The 24,408-nt window shown below is 39.8% G+C and overlaps 1 protein-coding gene across 1 annotated transcript in view; it reads right to left on the bottom strand.

The window, feature by feature from the left end:
- Positions 1-24,408, bottom strand: part of GLB1 (galactosidase beta 1) — a gene marked incomplete at its 5' end in the record, with an annotated part of 40,411 nt that overhangs the window by 10,818 nt on the left and 5,185 nt on the right. Inside the window, 10 exons of the mRNA XM_082284664.1 lie at positions 4,915-4,989; positions 8,031-8,143; positions 8,600-8,640; positions 8,722-8,843; positions 9,741-9,799; positions 10,982-11,162; positions 12,378-12,472; positions 13,271-13,331; positions 13,666-13,816; positions 19,475-19,644. Of these exons, the coding sequence (XP_082140790.1) occupies positions 4,915-4,989; positions 8,031-8,143; positions 8,600-8,640; positions 8,722-8,843; positions 9,741-9,799; positions 10,982-11,162; positions 12,378-12,472; positions 13,271-13,331; positions 13,666-13,816; positions 19,475-19,644 (1,068 nt within the window). The remainder of the gene's footprint in view (positions 1-4,914; positions 4,990-8,030; positions 8,144-8,599; positions 8,641-8,721; positions 8,844-9,740; positions 9,800-10,981; positions 11,163-12,377; positions 12,473-13,270; positions 13,332-13,665; positions 13,817-19,474; positions 19,645-24,408) is intronic.

Here is a 24,408-nt window from a genome sequence, read left to right as displayed (position 1 = left end):
ACAATTAAATTGCCTTTTTTTGCCATCTGTAATTTCCTTTTGTGATTATGGAATTTTCTACCCATCTACAATTCTCTCTCAAAGACCACCATCACTTTTAGGTTGGTCAAAATACACATAATATGCCTAGTGTCTTACAAGCTTAAAAAATCAATAGCATGCAATTTTTCATGGAAGATGTCAGTCTGTTTCACCAGAATTATTATCACTGTTCAGCGGTAACTACACATTAGACATTCACATACCTCTCACATATCAGATTTACATTCAAATGCTTACTAAAAAAACGGTGTTTAAAATAATGTAAAACTGTATAATGTAAGAGCACTCACAGCAATACAAACTTCTGAAGGTACTTCAATAACAGAAATTTTGAATTTTTTCAGAACTTACATGAAAGTTGTACTGAAATATTAAAATGCACATACAGTATTTCACAGTGATGCAACAGAAGCCAGCATGAATTTTCTATGTACCCACAATTAAGTCTGCAGCTTTGGCTGGGATACAGTTAATTCTCTTCATGGTAGTTATTATGGGGCTGTATTTTGGATTCTTGCTAAGACTGTTAATAACACAGGGATATTTTGGGCATTGCTGAGCATGGCTTACACAGAGTCAAGAACTTTTCTGCTTCTCTCACCAGAGAGTAGGCTGGGGATGCACAAGAAGATGGGAGGGAACACAGGTCAGCCAGGACAGCTGACCCCCACTGACCAAAGGGATATCCTGTACCATATGGTGCCATGCTCAGCAATAAAAACTGGGGGAAAAAGGAGGAAGGGGAGATGCCTGGAGTGACAAGTGTTTATCTTGCCAAGTAACCAAAACACATGAATTGTTCAAAAGGTCTGTGATGTGGCACTCTGGAACATGGTTTATTGAAGAAGACAGTAGTGGCTGGGTTAATGCTTGGACTCAACCTTAGAAGTCTTTTCCAACATTAATGATTCTGTGATGGAGCCCTGCTTCCCTGGGGAAGGCCAAATGCCTCCCTCCACGAAGGTAGTAGCAAATGAGCTCCTTATGTTGCTGTACTTATGCATGCAGTTTTTGCATTACCTACTAAGCTGTCTTTATTGCGGCCCACAAGCTTTCACACCTCTACCTTTCCGATTCTCTCCACCCTACTGGGGCAGAGAATGAGTGGCTGCCTGGTGCTTAGCTGCCTACCAGGATTAAACCACAACAACCACGTAGACAGACAACCAACAGACCTAAACAGACTTGAAATGAGCTTATCTTAACTCTTGCCAGGAACAACCAAGCAAAAGGAAGCCAAGTATATAAAAGATAACACCAACACTGCTTGGAGGTTGGGTCACCCTCACTAGCCCACAGCTAAGCATGTTCGCTTGGGCTAAAAGACTGCTGGTCAAACATGATTTGCAAAATTTTGATGAAAGTAGTTTGCTCGTATGTTTTCAGTTTAAACGTTGTACCTGAAATAGCAATCATCTTTCCTAGAGTAAAATTTCCCAAACATTCCAGACTGCATACATGGTCCATTCCTTATCTTGTGCTCCTCCAAGGGAGCCAGTAATGTTACAGCAATATGCAGGATTTGCCAGGCCACAGGAAACACTGAACTACCAGGTCTTCATCAAGAGCTGTGAAGCAAGAGATGCACAGACACTGACAGAGGTAATCTATAGAATTTAACAATCCTATGGGGATTAATAGTCTAAGCCTCAACTGGACAGTGAAACCAGAAATGAATACAAGCACCATTAAGACATAGTCACTTGAATGAGCTACTAAGCAGCAATGAATGCTGCTTTGTGCCTTGCTGACCTGAGTATTAGCAGCTTGTACATTTGTCTGTTTGACTTTTTTTTTTAAGTCCCTGCTACCAAAGGGGCTTCTATTCTGAATATGGGTCAACCATATATGATTCACTTAAGAGATTGGTAGAAGCTTGTTTCTTTGAAACTTCAGTAGGTTTTTTTTGTTCAGCTTTTCAGTCTTCCATGGTACATACAAGAAAACCTTCAATACAAGATTTGGTCTTGCTGCAAATTCCTGTTGACTGCTACTTAGTGGACAATCAGTATCACAAGAGAAATTTAACAGTAAACTTAAAAATTACAAATATTGTCAGGAATTTTTAAAAGCAGCCTGTAAAACAACAAATGACTACTAATAGAAATAGCAATGCTTTTCTAAACCTCCAAAGCAAAGTCCTCAAAACCCAAGTGTAAGGTCAACCATCAAAGAAAAAGGAAACAAAATACCTCCAACAGGAATACCAACTACTGGCAGCATCCTGTTTCCTTAATCCCTTTCTAGCCCCAACACACACCAGCACTGCCTGCTACTTGCTATTGCTTGAGCTCTCCACATCCTAAGAACTGAGTACACCTCCAGAATCTGTGAGTCTGCAGGCTGCTGTGCTAGGGCAAGCACTCCCTTGTGACCAAGCATTTCTCAGGGCTCTCCAAGCGGTGACCAGAAACTACCACCTGCTCACAAGCCCGCACAGCCATGTGGACACATTGCAGGCACTAAGAGTCATTTATTTTCCTCCGGAAAGAATGCTTCCCAAGTTCTGGGTCTTAAATCTTTAAAACCTATCATCTTGTTCACACTTCTGGAGCCCATCTACTGCAGTTCTGCCTTTGCTTGCCCTCATTCCCCATCTTCAACACTTCTCTTTTGCATCTATGCAACAGGATTTTTTCCTTATCACCTGCTTTCCTGCCTTCTCTCTTATACAACAATGTCAGTGTTTCCAGCATCTTTTAATAAACTGTATTTTTCCCACCCAGAAGGATTTTTAAAAAGAAATCAATAACTCAAAATGAACAGTTGCCTGATCAGGGGAGTTGGTACTTAAAGACTGAACTGCCAAAGAATATCTTGTGAATAAAAAAGACAGAGAACAGTCTGCTCTGGTTACATGTACCTCTGGTAAAGTACAACATATGATGCCCGAAAATACTCCAGAATCTCCTTTCTCTCTTCCTTTCTGCAAAAGTGTCAAGGGAGTTGGTTCACTGGAGTAGATCCAATAGTCTCTATGGCAGACTGACTGATGGACCTCAGCTGCAGAGTGAAGATCCACACAGTACCTGTGTTAGCACTGACTGTCATGCAAATGATGTAGCTAGGAAGTTTACTGTTACCAAAGCTAAATGCTATTATTTAGAATATTCCCTCTCCGATATACACCAAAACACATTCAGGCTTCTCCACACAAGAAGATGCTTGGACCTGGTTCCAGCTGGGGCTAGAATGGAGTTGGGAAGGCAGCTTTGGGCTGACACAATACAAGCACTCTGTGATTGGAGACTTGTCTTGTGTTGCAGGGAAACCCAGAAGAATAAACTGCTGGTGAAGTTAAGCAGTGGGTCCCACAGCAAAAGGTCGCCTTCTTCACAGCAAACAGTTCCACAGGGTCTCAGTGCAGATGGCAGTATATATACAGGCATGACAGGAACTTTACATCTGGCAGTTTAGACATGCCATCTGGATTCCTAAAACTGCTGCCTGGAGAGTGAAAAAATCAGAAAGTGTAGAAGGTGCAGGTCAGGTCAAAGATGTGATACTTGAGCAAGTTCGGTCATCTGACTCCTTTGTGAGAGTCCAGCAGCATTCATTTCTTGAAGGCATGAAAGAGAAAGTTCCTCATTCTAGTAAAACCGGACAGCCTTATCTGAGAGCCATGAACCATGACAAGATGGGAGAGTCAAAATCTGATAACTGGGCTGCCAAGTGCTTGCAACCTAAGACAGCAGCCAGAGTGGTGGGTGTAGCAATAAGAGCCTATAATTAGTCACCACTGCCAGTTCAGTGAAACCTCACACGGTAAGAACTCAAAGGTTGTTGAAAGTGATATGATCTATTTCAACTTCACAGGTGAACCACTTTCATGCAAAAAGTACCCCTGCCTACCACTTGAGCAGAATGACTTGAAAGTGCCTGCAAAGCCTTATCACTACTAAATTTTGCAATGCTTCAGCTGCAGAAGGTAACATATCACATACATCACTAATTGGAAAATAACTGTCAAACTGAAATTACAAAGTATAAAGTCAAAGCATTAGGAGCTACAGTATCCAGCACATCAACCACAGTAATACTCCATCTCAAAACTTGAGTGAGCCCAGCAGAGAGAGTATTGCCAAATTCATACCTGCTGTCTCTTCTGTTGCCCACTAAACCATCCACTTCACTCACTGCAGGAACCTAGCTCTCAACCATATCTCAGAGAAAATTGTCCTTGGTCCTAAAATGATGGTGCTATGGTCAAACCCCAGATACTTGTGAGCTGACCAGCTATACCACTGCTGTCAGACACTACATAGCAAGTCTGGGTTCTGAATGCTTAGTTCTGTGTGCTTTTCCCTCAGCAGGGAACTGATTTAATTTCTCTCATCAGCTACAGATTTGCACAAATCTTGTCGTAAAATTTATCAATAAAACTTTCAGATTGATCCAAAATGTTCCACATTAAAAAATTTAAACACCCAGAAGTATTTAAAATATGTATATCCTACTTTTCCTTCCACTTTAGAGGCATCATCAGCTACAAAACCACTCTTTCCTTTTAAGTCTCATGGTAACATTCCTCCCAGCTACATTACTGATACATGAGTTATCTTTAACAACTATGCTTCTGTTGTGTTAATAATACATTAGTTTCAGTTTAGTAAAGCTTCAGGCACATACTGCATATTGTAAACACTATCTTTTTACATCCATGTAAGATGCATTTGATCATTTTCTAATATGGGCATGATTCCTAACTCCCAAGCTCTGCTCCCTCATTTCTCAAAGTTTGCTTTCAAGGTTTTTGTCTTTATTTTGTAGGATATCTAGACCCTGTTGTGACACCCTTACAAATATTTTTTGTAAAAAGCAAACAGAGAGCATTATGAAAAGATACATGGTGTATTACAGATGTTAATTTACCTTCTGCAAGAGAACTTTCCCGTATGCAAATTTGGGTGTTGTTGGAGGGATAAGACCTTCTGGTAACTGCTTATACTAGAAAGAGAAGGAGAAAAAAAAAAGACACACACACACAAAAGTTAAATACAAACACACTTTAACTGAATTCTCACTTTATACTTCACAACTTGTAAAATTAGAACTTTGGCTTAAAATAAATAACCTCCCTAAAGGTTACAGCTGCATCTAGTCTTAAGACGAAGATTTTTTTTTTTTTAAAGAAAAAATCTGACTTGATCACACATGGCAAAAAATTTTTAATAACTATTCAACTCTAGGTAAAGGTAAAAAGCATAACGAGCAAAGTGAGCTGCCAAAAAATCCCAGCGCCCTTGGAGCCCTCCTGTGGCTACAGCCTGAGTTACTGTCCTCCACAGCTTTTCTGCAGTCCTCTCCCCAGTTCATGGGAGCTTGAATAAACCTTTCCAAATCTGTAGGACAGCATTTCCACCAGACTCTTGGTCAGCAATACTTCCTTATAGAAAGTATTAGCCTCTTGTGCCTTTCCTTTCAGAGTTAAAATATCCCACCACCACCACCTGTTAATCCATTACTGTCAGGACTGGGGTCTTTGAGAAGCAGGCCTTGAGACCACAGCTCCATGAACCCCTTAGGTCCCATCTTTGGGTTCCCTCTGGTCTTGTTCCAGACAACTGTCCAATCAGTCATAGGGAAACATGACAAGGAAACACTCTTACCACCCATCTACTTCTGGTTACGTCTTGTCCTATACTTTTAAGAAGAATCACCTGAAATCAGCAGAGGGAAGAGATGAAGGGCCTCCACTCACTACTTTCCTGGACACCTTTGAGGCATGGCAGACCAGACAGTGGCTTTCTGCCCAATAACTGGGCCTTCTCCTTTCTGAGCCTATAACCTTCTTTTCTCCTTGTCATCATCCCCTTCTCCCTCTCCTGCCATTAGTTTATATCCACTCTTCCCATCTCTTCTTCCATTAACTAGACATGGCCTGTCTGCATAGTAGAGAAAAAACTGCTGCAGATGAGATACCCACGTGAAAAAGCAATCCAAGCCTACATTTTAACAAACATGCACAAAAGCCCACCCTTGTGAAGTGTCTCCATCTGCAAATTTCGTGACGTCAGAGTGCTTACCTTGTCAGGTTTTTCTAAAATACATATGGCTAGGGGCTGAAAGGGAATTTTTCTGAAGATATTTGATTTACTTTGATTTCCACTTGAAATGCAAGAGGAAATCATGCACAAGGCATGGTTTTCTAAGGCTTACACATGGTATAAGCAGCGTAAAACTCATGCTGCTCAAAAGCTGCCTCCGCGCCAAGACAAAGGTTGTTTGTTTAGTTGGGGTGGTGTTTTTTTTGTTCTTTCAGTTTGGCTTTTGTTTTGACTTTAACAGACCACAGCATATATAATCCCCAATGCCATCCTGTCAAGTGTCAATTACAGATGGATGAAAGCCTAATTTACATTTCCAGCTAAAAGTTCATTTCTTCTCCTCTGCATTTGAAAATAATCTAGATATCTAGACTTAAAGTAAACAAAAACTGTATTCACCCAAGAAAAGAAGTCAAGAGTAAAAAATGTCACCCCAAATAGTAAAAATTAAGAGAATGCTGTCAGCAGTTGGAAGAAGCTGTAGACTGAAATTATTCTTCTTTATTACATTTTTAACTAATGGCAAATGTAAAGGAAGACTTTAAAGTTATCCTGGTAGCACAGCTAACGTACTGAACACAGACATTTGTTACAGGCAACTTTCTTTTCTTTCATCATCTTTACCTCAAACCGCAACAGAGTAGATAAATTGTTACATGTTTAGAATCCACAGCAGTGACAGGAAAGCTTTACTGAAAATCTATGGATATGCAAAGTAAGAAAGAAACCAACCACACCAAAAAATGACCCAAAACACCTGAGGTTATAGTGAACATTTCACATCTTATTAAGGCTCTCTCAGTGCACTAGAATACTACTTACATCTCAGAGAGGGATCTTGCACTTTGAAGAAAACAACTCAAAACCAGGAAGTTGATGGATTTCTCTGGTGGGAAAAGCTGTATCAAGACAGGAAACTCCCCTTGGGAAGGCCGTCAAAATTATCCCATCAATTTATCCATCAGGATTAGGGATAATGACAAAATTGAAGAAAAAAATCCACAGCAGGCCTTCCACAGTTACAGGGATAAGGGCATGCTCAACACTAGAGAAAGTGTAGTACAGTTTTGGGAGATCTACTCCCAGAATAAAAATGTCCTCTAGTGAACAGGAGTGTTGCTGGTATGCAACAGGATAGCGACTACAAGCCTGAGCCTTGGCATTCACATGGAACCTGTTTTTAAGCCTCATCTGAACGGCCTCCAGTGCAAGGCTACTCAAAACCCAGACACAGGTTCCACGTTTCCCTTCAGCCTCCAGTTTGTGGAGATACTGTGCATTTTCACAGCAAGGCAAACCTGGTCCCACCCACTAGGTGCAGTTTGTGAAAACACAAAACGAAGACGTGTCCTTTTGAGTAAGCCTGGCCTTTCTCACAGAGGCCCAAAACCTCAACATGAAGCTTGGGTTAGACAGCCAAAGCACTAAGCTGCAGCATACATTGGGCTGACGTCAGGTCACAAGCCTAAGCTGACTGGATGGCTGATTGATGCTGCAAGGAAAAGGCTCTGTACACTTCTCCTCCACCTCTACTGCCAGCCAAACCCTTCCCACCTCCCTCTGCTCCCCTTGTGGCAGCACTGGCTCTCATCCAACTGAGTGAGCTGATTCACCTTACTGACCTTCAGTTGAGAGAAAACAAATACAGCAAAAGAGGAGAGGTGAATCATGTCAGTGTCAGGCCTACAGCAGTATTCTCTCCTCTAAAAGGAAGGAGGAAGCCATTGGGACAGAAAGAACAGCTAGAGAGGTGCAAGATTTTTTCCCTTTTGTAACAAGAAGCAGTTAGGTTGGCCTAATTGTCTTGGTCCATTTCACTTTCCCCAGCTGTAGAAAATAGTAAATTGAGGAGTAATTTACACCAACACAAGAACAAGAGAGTCTAGCATACACTGGGGATGTTTCAAAGAACCATTCCAAAAATGCCCTGGGGACACTCACCATACCAATGATTTTTCTCAAGGCAAAATACTTTTCTGTCAGATCTCCCGCTTCGCTCAGTGGAGCATCATAGTCATAACTAGTGGGCTGAGGCATATAAGGCATATTAGCACCTAGGGGAAGAGGAAAAAAGAAAAAGCAATACAAACAGTAGAAGAAATGCTTTTTCCAAAGGTATCTACTTTCAGAATTCTTTCTGATTACAGCCAGACTGCTACATTTTTAGATTCAGTGTAGGCCTTGATGTTTGGGATTTGGCATAAAAAAACTATTCCTGATGGAGGACAACATCATTGTGAGCTTACACTGCTCTGTGAAATATTCTGAAGAGAAAAACATTTATCTGTGTCTCAATTGTTTCCCAGGACTGAGTGAAGCAGAAGTAGCCTTGGCAAAGATAAACATCATGTGGGTTGAGTACAGCGTGCTGGCAATAAACAAAGAACAGCTAGTGCAGTCATCTTTAGCCATGTGGAAGTAGGCACACCTTTTTCGTTCACAGAATACATTACTACCTAATTCATAAACAGCTCCCCTCCACCACTACTATCATTTAAATAATTTCTTACCATTCCAATAGGCAAAGTTAGTCCCACCTATAAACATGTACCTAAAAAGAAAAAAAATCAGGTTTTGCTGAACTGGGAAAATAAATCCCCCCAAAATTAAGCTCTGCTGAACACACACTTACAGGTTAACATTAGCACCACGTGCCAGGATTTCATCAAGTGTTTTAGTTATAGTTTGTGCGGGCACAACAGAATGACGGTGCCCCCAGTGATCCAACCATCCAGTATAAAACTCAGAATTAACCTGAAAGGAGGAAGGGCAAAAGAGGAAGGGAAAACATCAAGAGGGAACAAGAACAGAATGCAATGTGATTTAAAGTTCCTAACTGTAAGAGGGAAGGAGAAAAAGGCACCTTGACTAATTTGAGCCATTTTTCAACTACAATAAATACAGCAAGGTCTATACTAAATCAGTCCTTTGCAGCAGACTACAGGTCAAAGAAATTAAGGGATTGTTTTAGTCATTTTATAGGGACACTTTGAAAACAATTGCTTAGGCACCAAGGACCATGGATTTCCTGGGAACCTGTCAACAAGGGCATGTTTCAGATGCTTGGAATTCAAATAAATGATGCTATTCTCTGCAAAATAACATACACAGACTGGATGTAATGAAAAATAAATATTTCGAATTGCTTTCTAAACAACTCCATAGCACAGAGATAATCTTGTACCCTCAATGGGCCCTCTCCCTTTGTCAAAATGGCTTCCAGTGTTCTCACACCCCATTATAGCTTTATAGTTTTACACACATATATATATGTGTAAAACCTCCAGGGTAGCTGAAAACAGGAAGCAACTTCTAACCTGCCCTTTTAATTTTGCTTTTAACTTCCACCTACACACATATCTCACTAACTCATCTAACCATCCTTAGTGTTTCCACTGCTTTGTAAACATTTGTCTTAGCAAGGAAAACTACTGAAACAAAATCAATACTTTTTGAGATTAAAACAGCATTTGCAGAGCAGCAGTTAACATGGGTTTGACAAACACACACAGAAGCTCCTCTGTTCTGACTTGGAAATTATGACTTCGTCAACAGGTCCCTAAAATTGTTCAGTGCATTGCTGTCAACCCCTCTCTGATTAACAACCTCAAGATTAGAAATTACACAAAAAATTTAAGTGATAAGACATACCAAAGGGCCCTTAGGTTCACTGCTCCTTTGAGCTAAGAATGCTGCTGTGACATTGCCACCTACAAACAGAAAGAAATAAAATTGAGTTGCTATAACCATGACTTTCTGGGTCCTTCACTTTACTGAAATTGGTGTCTTATCTCCCTTCCAGCCTAGGAAAATACATGAAAAGAAAGTTACTCCAGCAAACACACAAATCGATACTCTTGATTCCAATGTTTAATTTGCAAAACTTACTTAAAATATATACGTGCACGTATGCATGCTCGTGTACATGTCTTTGATTTTGAGATACATTTTTTGAAAACCCAGCTTTTCTCAGAAATGACATCCTGGCACAAAGTAGTCTGAGATGTGTCAGAATTGCTACTTGATCACTGGAAAGTCTAAGTCTGGAGTTATGTCACCAAGGCTACGGGGAAGAACAGAAGCCAGGCAATCTTTAAAGAGGTGTTTCACTTTTGATCACTCCTAGTGGCTCAAGCCACAGTGGCTGGAAATAATCACTCTAGTGAGTAGCTCACCATTGCATAAAGGATACACATGAAGGAGTTCACAGTATCATTCAACTTGCAAGAAAACAGATCCCTGCTAAGCACATGTGTTTGGCTGTAGAGAGAATAATGTGCAGAAGCCGCCTCACATTAAAAAAAATTAAAACATCTGTCTTGGAGTTTGTTTCTTGTGCTTTAAGCCTGTTTTGTCAAGTCCATGCAGTATATGAACATTTAAATCCTTAACTCTACTATCAAAAGGGTACTCTCTGATCACACTACTGATGTTTAGCCATTCTTCAGGCCTATATCACAGCAAATTGTAGCAGTGTGCACACTCCTAATGATGATCTTCAACAGTAATTTTTTTTCTAATAACCTCTGGCTTAAAAAGAAATGTATTTGGATGGCTGGATTCTAAGACAGACAGAGGACATTAAAAAACCCCAACACCAAAAAAGAAAATTAAAAAAATACATGGAATCAATGCCAACTATTATTGCTAATTTTTAGGAGATGAGCCATGTAAATTGGTTATTTATGATTTCAAGAATCAAGGAAGTGATTATGACTTTCTAACTGGGAGCTCATGGGTGATTCTTGTATGTTTAAGCATACATCAGATATACATAAACACCTATTACCCCATTTAAACAAAGCAGGTAGGTTTGGCAAGCAGTCAAGTCAGTTTGTTCTGCCACAAACACACACAACTCAGAATTTCTGGAATCAAACAGCACTTCCAACCTGGAGCAAAGTCCACTGTTGCATAAAGACCCTGGAGAGCCCCACACTTCAAGTGAAACTGGCTTGCACCATCAGTTGTGAAGAGCACCACCTCATCCCCAAGATGCAGGCGAAAGAGTTTCAGAAGGAAACGCAGATAGTTGTAGTCGCAAGCGAAGTAGCTTCCATACTCGTTCTCTACCTGCAGAGTAAAAGCAAGTCAGTAAAGCCATAACCAATTCAGTCTGCATCTGATAACAAAACCAGAAAGCACAAGTCCAACCCTCTGCGTCCTTTGAGAGCAATGTTGAAAATGTCATTTTAACTCCAGATGGGAGGAGTAAGAGAAGACAAGACTCATTCCTCTCACCTGTATCTTACAGTGGAGTAATCATTGTGCAGAGCTAAGACATTTTCCTGCAAAATTCCTCCCCCTCCCCAAAGTATCTAATTAGCTACAGTGATCATAATACAGTCTCTATTAAAAATTGAGATCTATAACTCACCTCCCAAGCAGAACAACAAAACCACGTTGTGAAATGATCAAAACTGCAACTAAACTGGGCATCCAGAACAGAGACATCTACAAAGGGCTCACATGAACCACAAAGCCCTGCAATGGACTCAAAATTACTTAAGGGAGGACATCTCTGCTATTACTGAGAGGTACGCATCTTGCCCCTTTTCCAAGGAGATGAACTTTTCAGCTCCAGAACCAATAGGTTCCAGTCCTGAAGGTTATTTCTGAAAATCCTGTTATAATCATCCTATTTCTGCCAAAGAACAATTTTTCCCAGTGCTTTTGCTCAACAGACAAAACACACTGTTCAACAAAATTATCTTGGGCATATTACAAGAAGTTTCTCTTATCCCACACTGTGCCAGTCAGGGAATTTAAAAAAATTGAAAAAAAGCTTTGTTATGATCAAATACTACAAATATAGAACAATCACTCCTGCACATCTAGAAGGAGTTTAGGACAGAAGCTACTCACCATGAACATAAAATATTGTGTCCTGAAACATTTACATCTTAAGTTAGGCTTACTCCATACTGCTTTTCCTTCTATCTAAGGGTATTCTTATTCCCCTTTTTCCTGTCAGATTGTTCCAGGCAATTGTAATGTATTTTGGCTTTATGTGAGAATTGCCATGAACCTCAGATCTAAAAAGCCATACAAGTTCCCTCTATTGCTTTATATGACTGTGGGAAACAACTTTGACAGAGCAGATGAATGCTCTCTGACTTCTAGAAACAGTGGATTCAGTTCTTTAGGACAAGGTATTTCATCAGAATCTTTCAGCTACCTGAAACTTAAGAAACACCTGTGACACCACCACCCAAGACCCATGGAGTGTCTGCAAGGGCAGTATAAGCATTCGTGCTGCTTGGGTTCATCTGATTTTCAGAAAGTTACCTGCACCATGATGACTGGACCCCCATTTTGATAGAGGTAAGGCCTCATCTTTGGCAAAAGGACACTCATCCATCTCTCTACTGCTTCCAGGTAATCTGTGACACACAAAGTATAAACATTTCTCAACTTTTCTGCTTTTTTCTATTTTTGTTTTAAATTACATATGGGTCACTTTTACATAGTGTTCTAATTATGTAAATTATGAACAGCATTTAATGAACAGATTGGTCTTATACTTGAACAAATGTGCTCTTACACTTGTTCATAAATGCTTCCAGTACAGTTTACTAAAAAATAAAACATTTAAATACCGATGAACTTGGAAAATTATCAAAGGGACTTCACTATGTCTCACAGGTTGCCCTAATACATTTCAACAAGAAGACAAATTCAAATGTTGATCTATGTACTATTTTTTAAAATAGATAATTTAACCCACAATCAGCAGAACTGAAGTTGGATATGACATATTCATCCCCTACATTCACCTCAATAAACACATTAATCTCCTGTCTCATCTCATTCTTTCATGTCTGGTCCATTAACAGGAGCACATGAGAATCCTGTAACTACTTCTGGATTGCACACTGACCAGCCAAGAAGGATCCCCATTATGAATGGCTGTGGCAAAACCAAAAACCTCAAAGACTGTCTTTTCCTCAACAGTGACAATGATTCCCCTCTTGGCACCAACTTGACAGTACCTTGGAAACTTTCTCCCCTACTTTGTTTGTTCTATATACTTTTTGAATGCACATTTCTAACTAAAAGTATTGAAGATTTTACTCCTAAGAAAACTTGAGCTGAAATATGAATTATCTAGTAATGGTCTCACACAGCAAGTTGCCTTGCTGCTACAGTGTATTTTTTATAGCCTTTTTCTATGCCTCTACCTGAATCAGAAGACCTGAGAACAATAGATTTCTTTTCCAACAGCCATGCAGGAAGACCTCCCTGGGAAAAGAAAGTGAAACACTTCAGTGACATTTTTAGGAAAACTAAGAAGAATTTAGCATTTTATCAAGACATATACTGAGACAGGAAAACTGATTTTCTTAAGACGTATACTGAGACAGGAAAACTGATTTTCTACAAGAAAGTAGTAATTCCTAATTAAAAAAAAAAATACAGAGTAAGTTTGTACTGTAAGAAGTCACTTAGGATGCATGGATTTTAATACACTAAACCAAGACTCTTGTCCAAGGACACACCAAGTAAGTCTGTCTACTTTAAGAAATACTTGCACTAGATTTACCCTAGAAATGAGCTGTTACAAAAGGTTGTATACCATGTCCCATTCTGCACAGATGTAAGGTCCAGCTCTCAGGATAACAAGCAATCCAGTGTCATTGGCAAGCTGCAGGAAAGACTCTAGATCTTTGCCACCAGAAAAGTCATACGTGCCCATCTGGGGCTCGTGGTAGTTCCATGGGACATACCTATTAAGAGAGAAAATCACCTTCCATTAGGAAACTGAGACTAAACCAGAATTCCGAATAGCAACTATCTGCACTACATACCCCAGAGATCAGTAATGTTGCTCATCCTTCAGATCAGTAAAAGACAAGAGTAACTCTACAGCCTTTCTTTTGTGAGGTATTTCATATGGCAGAAGGCATTGAAATTAATACTGAAACTAGGGTTATGTCTGCAGGAGTCCCTATCAGGGTAAGAACAGGTTCTGGGAGTGCCATTTTGAAACCACGATGTCTGCTCCTAAATTTAAGTAAACAGTTACAGCTGCATAGTGGTGGGAGGCTGATGAGGAGATGAATGTGGTAAACCACTCGTGAAGGAGGAGGCCAAAAACGAGCTTGCCCAAAACAGCACATGACCCTTCATGAATGGATCACCCAGCTTGCACAGGGAACACCAACCTGGCTGACAGGTCTAGGCCGCTGCCACTGCAAGGAACTTGAAAAACACCTAAGCCTCAAATGATATTGCATCTAGGTCCTGAAAGTTTTCATGGACCAGGAACAATGCAAGTTCTGGAAAACCACCATAGGAAGAATGGTCAAGTTAAGAGATGCTAAGGTGTCCAAGAGCTTGGACAAAGTAAAGCTTAATTTCAGCTAAGTAATAAAGGTGCCAAACGTGCAGATCACCATTTGAAAGAACACCTCTCTCCTACCTCCAGGACTTAGGAGACCACAACCTCAGCCCAGAACATCTCACAGAAATAAAAAAAAACACACTTTGGTTGCAAGACAATAAAGAAACTAATCTACCAACTACCACGAGTAGTGTTGTAGCTGATGGCCCCTGCTTGACAATCACGAATGTTTTGTTTGCCATACTACTAAGTGGCAGTCTAGCTCAGACAGAGTAAAATTAGGGATGAGTACAACCTGAGCAAGGATTCAAGGGAATGGGAAAATTTATTCTTCATACATTTACTGTTTTGCACATGGGTTTGTAATCCTTTTAGGAACACTGCTGCCACTGTTCCAGAGAGAACTAATTTGAGAAAAATTTCTAAAATTCACAAAACTGTTCCTAGTCAAGAAAACATCCTCTCAGGCAACACTTCTCTTACTGCCTGGGTTTGTTAGTATGTTCCACATTTAATTTTGTAAAAACTACCCAAGAGGGAAAGAAAAATCCTAAAACAATGTTTTCTATAAGGAAGAAAAACAAGCTTCACATGAGTACAGTAATGAAATGGCCATACACAGACAAATATGCACATGAACATCAAATACAAAAATTATAATCTTTCAACCTTAATATTATATCTCAAATGCCAAAATTTTAAGCCTCTGTTTGAAAAGATAAAGCTTAAAATTTGAGTGCCAGGATGGAGTCAAAGCAATACACTCAGGCATCAAAGAGCAAATTTTTTCCTCTATGTGGTATATTTTATTTCTGAGTCAAGCTGCTCTACTTGTTTCTGAAACATGATTAACTCACTTGTAAAAAAAACTACAAGTGCATTTAAAGAATATATGAACCATGTGAAAATATACTCATTGAAGAGTTTTATGAACTTGTTTAAATACGCTTAATATGGTCTGAGGTGAGGACAAAAGGGTTTCTCCAGCTCCCTTATGCTCAAGATGGAAGAACATAGAAAAATTCTTCCAAAACCAGTTTTCATTTATGTCACATGCTTGACCACAACACTGGAAAAAAAACAGATTCTGGTGGAGAAAAAGGGAAGAAGACTAAGAAAAAAACTTATTTGAAACCGTTTTTTTACATAATGAATCATGATAAAAATTTATTTTTAACACTGGTCTAAAAATTGTTATTAAGACACTTTAATCCTCCAATGTATTTTCTACAGCTAGTGATGGTCTAAAATGAAATAATTTTGCTTTGAAATTGTTATCTTTAATGAGCATAATTGTTACATACCAGTGTAGAAATTTATAGTCAGTTGTTAATCTTGTACTGCTTTAGTTACAGAACAATGAATTTATAAAGGAAACTCACATCCTTTTTCAAACTTGAAACATGGTACTTCTTCTGTATTTGAGTTTACTTTCCATTTACACACAATTTCTAAGCTTCATGCTATAACCCTCCTTTCTTTAGAAGTCACAGCTTTCCCCTCCTATTTCAGAGATCATCAATAGACAAAAAACCACACTTCAAATTCCTTAATGTACAAGATAATTCTCTCTGTAATACCAGGGTGGGATTTTTTGTAATAGTGTAAAGTTAAATAAATTGTACTACTTTCATAAATGAGCATGCTAGTTAAATTACTCATATATGAGTCTTTAGAAACAGTAATTTGTATTTAAATTTTAAATATTAGATATGCTAAACAGTAGCTCTTTCTTAGAAGGAGTTTGTACAGGTTTACAGCTTTCTGTTCATTAGTCAACAAACAGAGTGAAACAAAGAAAATGCTCAACATTCTTTAACTTTCTATGAGCCTGTAAAGGTAACTGTGGATTCTTGCAGGAAGCATCTCCACCGATCAGCAAATCCTGTTTATCTTCAGCCCCATCTAGTGGCTGTTTATCTGCTCCGTGCAAAAGAAACTCCAAACTTCGGCGCTTTCCAGATGCCTTTATCAGCCAGCACCCATTTCCAGCTGGCAGACACAGTCCAGGAACTAAAAACAAGGACAGTTACCTGTGTGACCAGACAGCTCTGTGTGCTGCCTGCTGAGGTGGGGAGTGAGCTCCTCAGCATCCTCCTCCACCATCTTCTGGGACATCACACTGACCACAACATTAAATTTCAATCTGCTCTTTAGAAGGAGTAGGCCTTGATCTCTTAAGCTTTAATGCAAGATGAAGCTTTCTGTCACCTGTTTTCTCCTGTTCTGTTATTGTTTAAGATGCTACCAGGTGCGGACAGTTATATTCGTGTACTGACTTCACCCATTCCAGAGTCTGGCATGAGCTGCTGACTCGGTCATGAGCAGAATGATGCATCAAGGCATAGTGAGCCTTTTGGAAAAGAAGCTGCAGAGAACAGGAAGAAGAACATGTCTGGTTGGCTTTGACCACAAGGTATTTACAAGGACAATCCCATAATAAAAGGATCCTGTTTCCCTTGAAGTGGTAAACCTCACTAGGAACGCCTTGATAAGAACAAGGAATGCTCCCATACTTCAAGTTATAGCAGGACCGCTCCCTATCTTACGGGAAAAATTCCAAGCAGCAAAATCACAGTCTTCAGAGGTTGCCTCAAGATTGGGAGTCCAACTACCACATTCTGCCAGAAAGTCTGGCAGTGTTGCTGCCCATTCTTTCCAGAACAACTTCACACAATTTGTATCTCAGTCCCTTACTAGCAGTATTACTGATCCAGAAAAAAGTGCGCAGAAGAGAAAACAAAAACCCAACCACATAGACCAATTTCTTTTTTTACCAAAATCACAGAAGATTTCTTTGGGGTAATATGAATATTTATAGCTTTATCTCAAATTATCAAGAGCAGTAAGACTTGATTATTGGCAAACTTCAAAGAAAAACAAAAGGGGATTTTGATTAGTGAGGAGCTTTTTCAGCATCAGGAGAGAGAAAGAGATTAGTGTCAAATGAAAAGACACATGGATTTGATTCCTGTAGAAAATGCAAGGCACAGGAGTATTTTCTGCTTCTAAGGTACACTTTTAGATTTATCTTTCACCATAGTAGAAAAGATCCAAAGGTGAGCAATAATGGGAGAGAAAGTTAAAGAAACTCAGTCTGCTCTTAGAAAAACAAAACAGGCTGTAACAAAGCTGTTGTGATGTGATCCAGCAACAACACCTAAAGCCACAGGTGCCATAACCACTTGCCAGCTGCACAGCACCTTTTGTGCCAAAACAGACACAGCTCAGCTCTCCTAAGACCAACAGAGATCAGTTGGCACCAGCAAAACAACACAAATCTTCACTCCTTCCTGCACAGCGGAAAGACGCTAATGCAAAACAGTAAAGCAGAGCACAAGATATCAACAAGGGAAAAAAGCAGAAAAGAAAGAAGGAAAAAACACACCTTGTTGCTGGGAGATTACAAATGAAGAGGAGTAAGCAACAGGAAAAAAATCCCAAACCAGCCCCACAGCAATTTTGCCATTGAACAATAGTGATGGGGGAAATGGAAAAAGAAATTCCTGTCTCAAAAGGCCAGTGATGCAGCAGAGGCACGAAAAGGCAATTTGAAAAAAAAAAATAAATAAAAAAAGGAAGGGATTGTTTGAAAAAGCTGGAAATTAAGAGAAGGCACTGAAAACCCATGGGTGTTGGGAGGAGGAGGAAAATCACTCAGACACATAAGGGAAGTATGAGGCACTATGGATCATGGGAGCCACAGAGCCACTGTCTGGACCCAGGCTGACCTTCAAGCCAGACACCAAAAGGTATAATTTTCAGGTCCACTTTAAATTACTTTTATTTCAGCAAGAAGTAATTACTTGGGCAAATCAGGCAACACTATCCTGAGCATGTGTGTTACTTAATCCCATTGCTCTTATTAATGTGAGCAAAGGCAGAACTCAATTCTTTAATAGAAAACAACAAAAACAACGACAAAATACACTCACCAGAGAGTGACTGCATCATCCCAACACAGGGAAGAGTCTTAAGATGCACAAAAAAATAGAGAATCCTAAATCTGGAAAAATTCAACTTTTTTTCTTTCCCTGCTGTCTCTTCTTCACATACTAATTCTGACTAATCTCATCCCCAAGGATACAAGTGTACAAGGCAACCCTGCAACTTGCAGGTCTAACAACAACAGAAATTTCAAGAGTGAGGAAGAAGAGGTGGTACAACACTCTCACTGAGCAAAATGCCCTTAGCCTACAGGCTCTGCACTGCCAGAACATGCACTGTCCATAGCACAAAAGCAGATGGTTTCAAAGAGAAGCTCTAAGCCTTTCAATGATTTAAGAAAGGAAAACAAACCTGTTTGGGAATCACAACCATTTCCTGAAAAGACTGTGCCTTATACTTTTCCACCACTTCCCTTGTCAAGGAAGCTATGGCAAAAATAAGAGTAAGCTGAGGTTTTTTTTATCTGTGCCTCATCTCTTGAATTAAGTACACAACCAGGTAGAAAAGACAAGAAAAATGGACTAAGGGGTTTGTACACACACACAAAACTGAAAGCTGTTTAAACTTCTTTTTTTTTTAAGAAGTACATCTAATTCCCCATTCATTTATCTAAATTTAAATGCTCCTGGTGAAATAGCTTTAAATATTACTGCAGTCTTTACCAATATTTTCAAGGTTTCTGGGTGATACAACCCAGGTAGTATTAACTGTTAGACAGGTTTTTGTCTCCTCTCACCTAGTCTGCCTTTTGACCAGAGTACATTGTCTCTGGCAGAGGCGGAGCATGTACAGCTGTTACGTAGTTGCTGAAGTTCACAGTCGAACAATTTATTACAGGTCACATTTGCACCCTGAGCTGTGAAGCAAGAGGTGTTGCCTATCATTAGGGGAACAGGCTGCTAGCTACAACCTGCCCCACTGTCCCCATTTATGTGGTTAGAGGTCATCCTGTACCACCCTTCAACCTCTCCAGAGCTTTCTCACCTATTACAGACAAAATAATAAACCAAGTAACAATGGCACCATTCCTCTTAATGACTTCTCATACAGCTGCCAGGACCACAAATCACTTGGAAAGTCAACAGCTACTCACGTCTGAATGGCATCAAGCCCTGCCATCTTCATCTTCAACAGGCGGTCTTTCCAGTAATACGGGGGCACCCGCGAGTAGTGAATGCTACCAGAGATGTAACGGAAAGGTTTCCCATCCTTGACAAAAGAGTTGGAATCATAATCAATCCCAAAACTCCTCTCAGGTACCTTCTGTAAACAAAAAAAAGAGACACAATGTAATTTTTTTCTGCTTTGAAAGACACAGAGAACAGGCTATCCAACTTCTGCGGGTTGCCTACAATAGATGATACAATGGTCCTAAAATAAGAGATGGTGAATGACTTTCCTCCAGCTGTCTGCAGCCGACCTCAGTCTCAGCACAATAAATAGCAAAAGGGAGCCAGTGCAATGTGTCACAGGATAAAAGAACCAGAGCAGATATAGTTTAAAGAAAACACACTCCCTCCTGAAACATGGAGGACAAAATTACTAAGCCAATATGCCTATCCCTAGACCGCCATTAAACAGAGCTACTGCAATAACACTCTGTCATCATTTGAAGACTACAAACTCCAAGGAGGAAGACAACAGCATGTTGCATCTGCAACAAAGGCATTATTTCACAGAAAACCTGAAAAACATTGTGGAAAATGTCCTAGACACACATAGCAATTTACAGCATTCTGTCAACAGTGAACAAGTGAGATTGTGCGGCAGACGTGTAACAACAGATATGAAAGGATCCAGCAAGGGACTGCCAAGTACTGCACAGCAGAGGCTTTTTATGCTGTTTCCACAAACATGGACCCATTCTTAAGACTGCCTAACAAAGATAAATAAATCTTGACTCAACAAAGGTATGGGCATGTCAGGCCTCTCCAAAATTGGGACCTCACAGAACTCAGAAGCACAAACCAACTGCTCTCAAAAGCCGGGATTCTCCGTAGGAAATTATGATGCTGTTAGACCTCAAGTAAACTGTTGCTGCACAGGATGCACAGGTAGCTACAGCTGCTTACTTTCTGTTCAATTTAAATGTGTGTGACCTTTTCCTGATATTTCATTTATAACCTGCATCTTGATGGCTGAGCATGCTGCTGCACTAGGATGGAATTGCTCTGTGTGTACCCCTGAAGGAAACTATTCACCTTTACAAACACCAAGCAGATGTTTCACATTCTTGAAACGTTTTTTACTCTAGGGCACTGTGACAAGTCACAGCACTAATGCAGAGCTGAGTGCTTCAAAATGATCATGACTAAGTGGAACTCAGAATCCAAGTGCAACAACACAGAAAAGAAACCAGAAAAAAGCATCATTATGGATAGAAGCACCTTACACATTAAAAGGCCACTATCCCTGGAAATAAGGAGAGGCAAAATAAATTGCTATGGTGTCCCTCTGTAAGAGGATTCTAGCACCCTCATTTAGACTAACCACATCAAGAGCCCTATGGAAAAGACACTTGTTCTATTCGTGGCAGAGAACTATTAAGATTATGAATGCTGAAAAAACTGTTTACACGCCCTCAAGGACAGACACTTCTGACAGAGAGCTAAGGCTATCTTAAAACAATTAAAAGACAGTATTAATTACGAAAGTGGTCATCACTGAACCAGTTACCATTTAGAAGTGAGGTTTTTAAAGCTGTGACCATAGCTGTAAAGCACCATCCCAACACATACACTTCCTGACAGTGTTATTATGTGGGTGAGGAGAAGGAGGAAGCTACCAGGGTACTTCCGCTTCACCTCACTCATCATTCATTGTAAACGGACTTCCCATCATGATCAATTCCTCAGCATTACTTTATTGCCAGTGGATGACCTACTGCATGCAGACCAGGGCTTGCAACAAAAACAGGAGAGTTGTCCTCATGAATTTATGTCTGGCTCTGCCAATACTGCGTACTCACTGCTGTGAATATGCAGGGAATTCGTTCCTACTTTGTCTCCCTAGAAGATGGGGCAGTGGGTCTGCTCATTTGGTAAGCAACACACACTAACAGCACTGTTTGGGGTGCCAGCTCGTTCATACCAAATCATACCAGTGCCCAGGTGAAAATTCAGACCCTTACAGGCAATGGTATAATGCTGCACCTTGCATCCTCAGAGCATACTCGCATGGAAAAGAGAAGAACTAAAGAATTTGTCCTTGCTTAAATCAAGTGTTTATTTTTGCAACCTTAATGCTATTTCAACATTCTATAATGTGCACATCTCTCAACATAGGATTTTTCCCATTTTCAACACACAGGACTGTTTATTAGTGGCAAGAATCTCTCATTCTCCAAACTTACAAAACAGCTTTTTTTCTTATTTAGAAAGCAAACAAATGTGGGTACAAATCCTCCACCTCTGAAGATTTTTAGCCTCTCTTACACAGACCAATCACAAAACACCTCTTTCTCTACCTCACAGCATAAGTATCAAAATTGAGAATCACAAATCACTAATTTTCTTCTGGTCCTTCCAAAAAATTCTCTTAGGAACCCTTCTCTGCCCTCACAGTGGTCCTTTTCTCTGTGTCACATCCTCACCCCCTCAGTCTGCACCTTTTTCTCCTAGGAGGCTTTAGGCAAATGTAATAGGGGCCTTACCTTTCCCACTTTCCACCATGCCTTGCTTGGCAGTGGGGGTGTAAGAGTTTCCAAAACTAGTCAGGTTTATTGTTTGTAGTTTTTGTTGGTAAATAGAATGAGTGTGTTAAAACTATTCAGCATAAACTGCTACAGTGCATACTAGTACAAAATAAAAGGTCATTAGAGGCCTCATGCTTGATATAAGAATAAAGTTTTATTGAATCCCAACATTTAAAGCATTTGTTATACCACAATTTTACATATTTTCCAATCAATTTTATAGTAATTATATAATAAATATAATTTTCACAGAGTGATGGTACTATTATATTCTGCTATTAATTCTGCAGTAATTAACTCCTCCTCACCCTCCAATGAACTGGCCTTTTATAGGATGAAATATATATTCATTTAGTTAAGTTCTCCAGATTAAATACATTACACACACACATAAAAGTTACCAAAAAAATTTTTTTTAAATTACAAAATAAGCAGCACAGCAATTTTTCTTCATCTGAAATACTGAACACAGGTCTGCATTGTGCACATTCAAATCAAACTGGAAAAAGTACAGAAAGAACCTTGAAGGACAGTTAGAGATTGCTGATTAGAGAGATTATAGAAATGGTTCATTCCTTCTATCAAACAGAAGGAAAAGGTTCATTGCTTTTATCAAACAGAATGTTGATCTAGGATACCTTCCATTCATACTTAAAAAGCAAAATAAGAAAAGGCTTTGAAGTGCTTTGGCACAGAAAGAAAACATTCTAAGTAATAAGTAATCACCAAACAGACAACCCTTCAGAGGGAGAGAAACAAAAAAAATGGGCAAGAACTAAATTACATTGGGAGAACTCAATAAATTTATGAAATGACAATATGACCACTCGTAAAAGGATGCATATCTGCTTCTGAAAGGATACATAACTATCTTCCAAGAGAGGCGCATACAAAGTAATGAAGAAATTCTGGGATGGAAGGATCCCTTCAGCTAGGTTTTTGCACACACTTCCTCAGAATGAAGAGAAATAAAATGGGCAGGGAAAAAAAGAAAAAGTAAATAATACTAGCAACTCACTGAGAAACTGACACCATCTAAAATCAGTCCCACAAATGCCTCCTGCTGAGGAAACTGGCTTAACAATTAGTGTTCTTAACACAGTAAGAATATTCAGTGCAACAAGTGAAAAACAATCCTCCTGGACTACTGGCCAGGTGAGAATACTCTGCACCACTAAACCCAGAACACAGCTTTTAACTGAAGGCGTACTGACAAGTAAACAGAGGGCTACAGGCTATCAAAATTCTCTCCTCATAAGACCATTTGACACTATGCCACTAACTGCAAAAAATCTCAGAAGGATCCCACATGGACAGTGGGCAGTGTTGAAGGAAACTTTAAGATACTTAAACAGGTATTATCACACAATCATAAAAAAAAAGTTTACAAAAATTTTAAGTGATGGGAAACAGAAATTATCTAATCTGACAAGTAGAGAGCCTGGCTGGTAAGGTATTTAGTTTTCAGGCTGAAAGAGGACTGACTTCTCCAACAAGTCCAATAACCTTCATGACACACTTACAGTATTTCTCATTATTCCTGAGTGAAAATGTAAGATGTTTGCACAGAGGAGCAGTCTACAAAACCAGCATAGGAATCAGAAACTCTGCCTGGGAGATGTCTGGAGTGGATGAAGACAAACTTCAGAATTTAACTTACAAAACCCCTCAACTGTACAAAGACTATGGTACTCTTCAAACACACCCCCATCTATCTCCTTCAATATGAGAACAGAAGCTGAAGAATGAAACAAAGCGTTTATGGTTGTCTGGTTCAGGATCACACAGGAAGACAGGAAAAGACTGAACACCTCAGCTCTGGTCTTCCACCCTCAGTCTCCTGTAGAAGAACTGCTCTCTTTTGCCTCATGCTACATGGGTTTGCCTGAGAGGAACCCAGGTACTGCTGGGCTGAAAGGCAGAGCAAGGAAAACCCTGTGGCTACAGCTGCAGATTGCAGAGGCAGGATTCCCAGGCTCCAATTGCCTGTGACGTTTCATGCAGCAACACTGAGGCGGGACAGGAGGAGAGAGAAGATGTACGGAAGTAAAGTGCTTCATCAGCCTGGACAAAATTCACACATTATTTTACACCCCAGCTTTCTTATGTGAACACAAAGATACAGAAACAAGAATGTTTGTATCAGTATTTTCTAATACCTCAAATTTCCCAATATTATGTTAATTTATGTTAAGACCTTCCATGAAAGATGGGAAGAAATCCTCCGTCCCTCATTATCCTGTAGCAGTTACTCTGCTATGTGCCCATCAGATAACCAGGACACTGACATGCAAATGCTCTTAGGGAAAGTCACCTGCTGCAGAGTTTACTCT

This window comes from Coloeus monedula (genome assembly GCF_965178545.1).
Source record: "Coloeus monedula genome assembly, chromosome: 1".
NCBI classification, from domain to species: Eukaryota; Metazoa; Chordata; class Aves; order Passeriformes; family Corvidae; genus Coloeus; species Coloeus monedula.
Note: the sequence above shows the minus strand (reverse complement) of the source record. Positions and strands in the feature narration are given on the sequence as shown.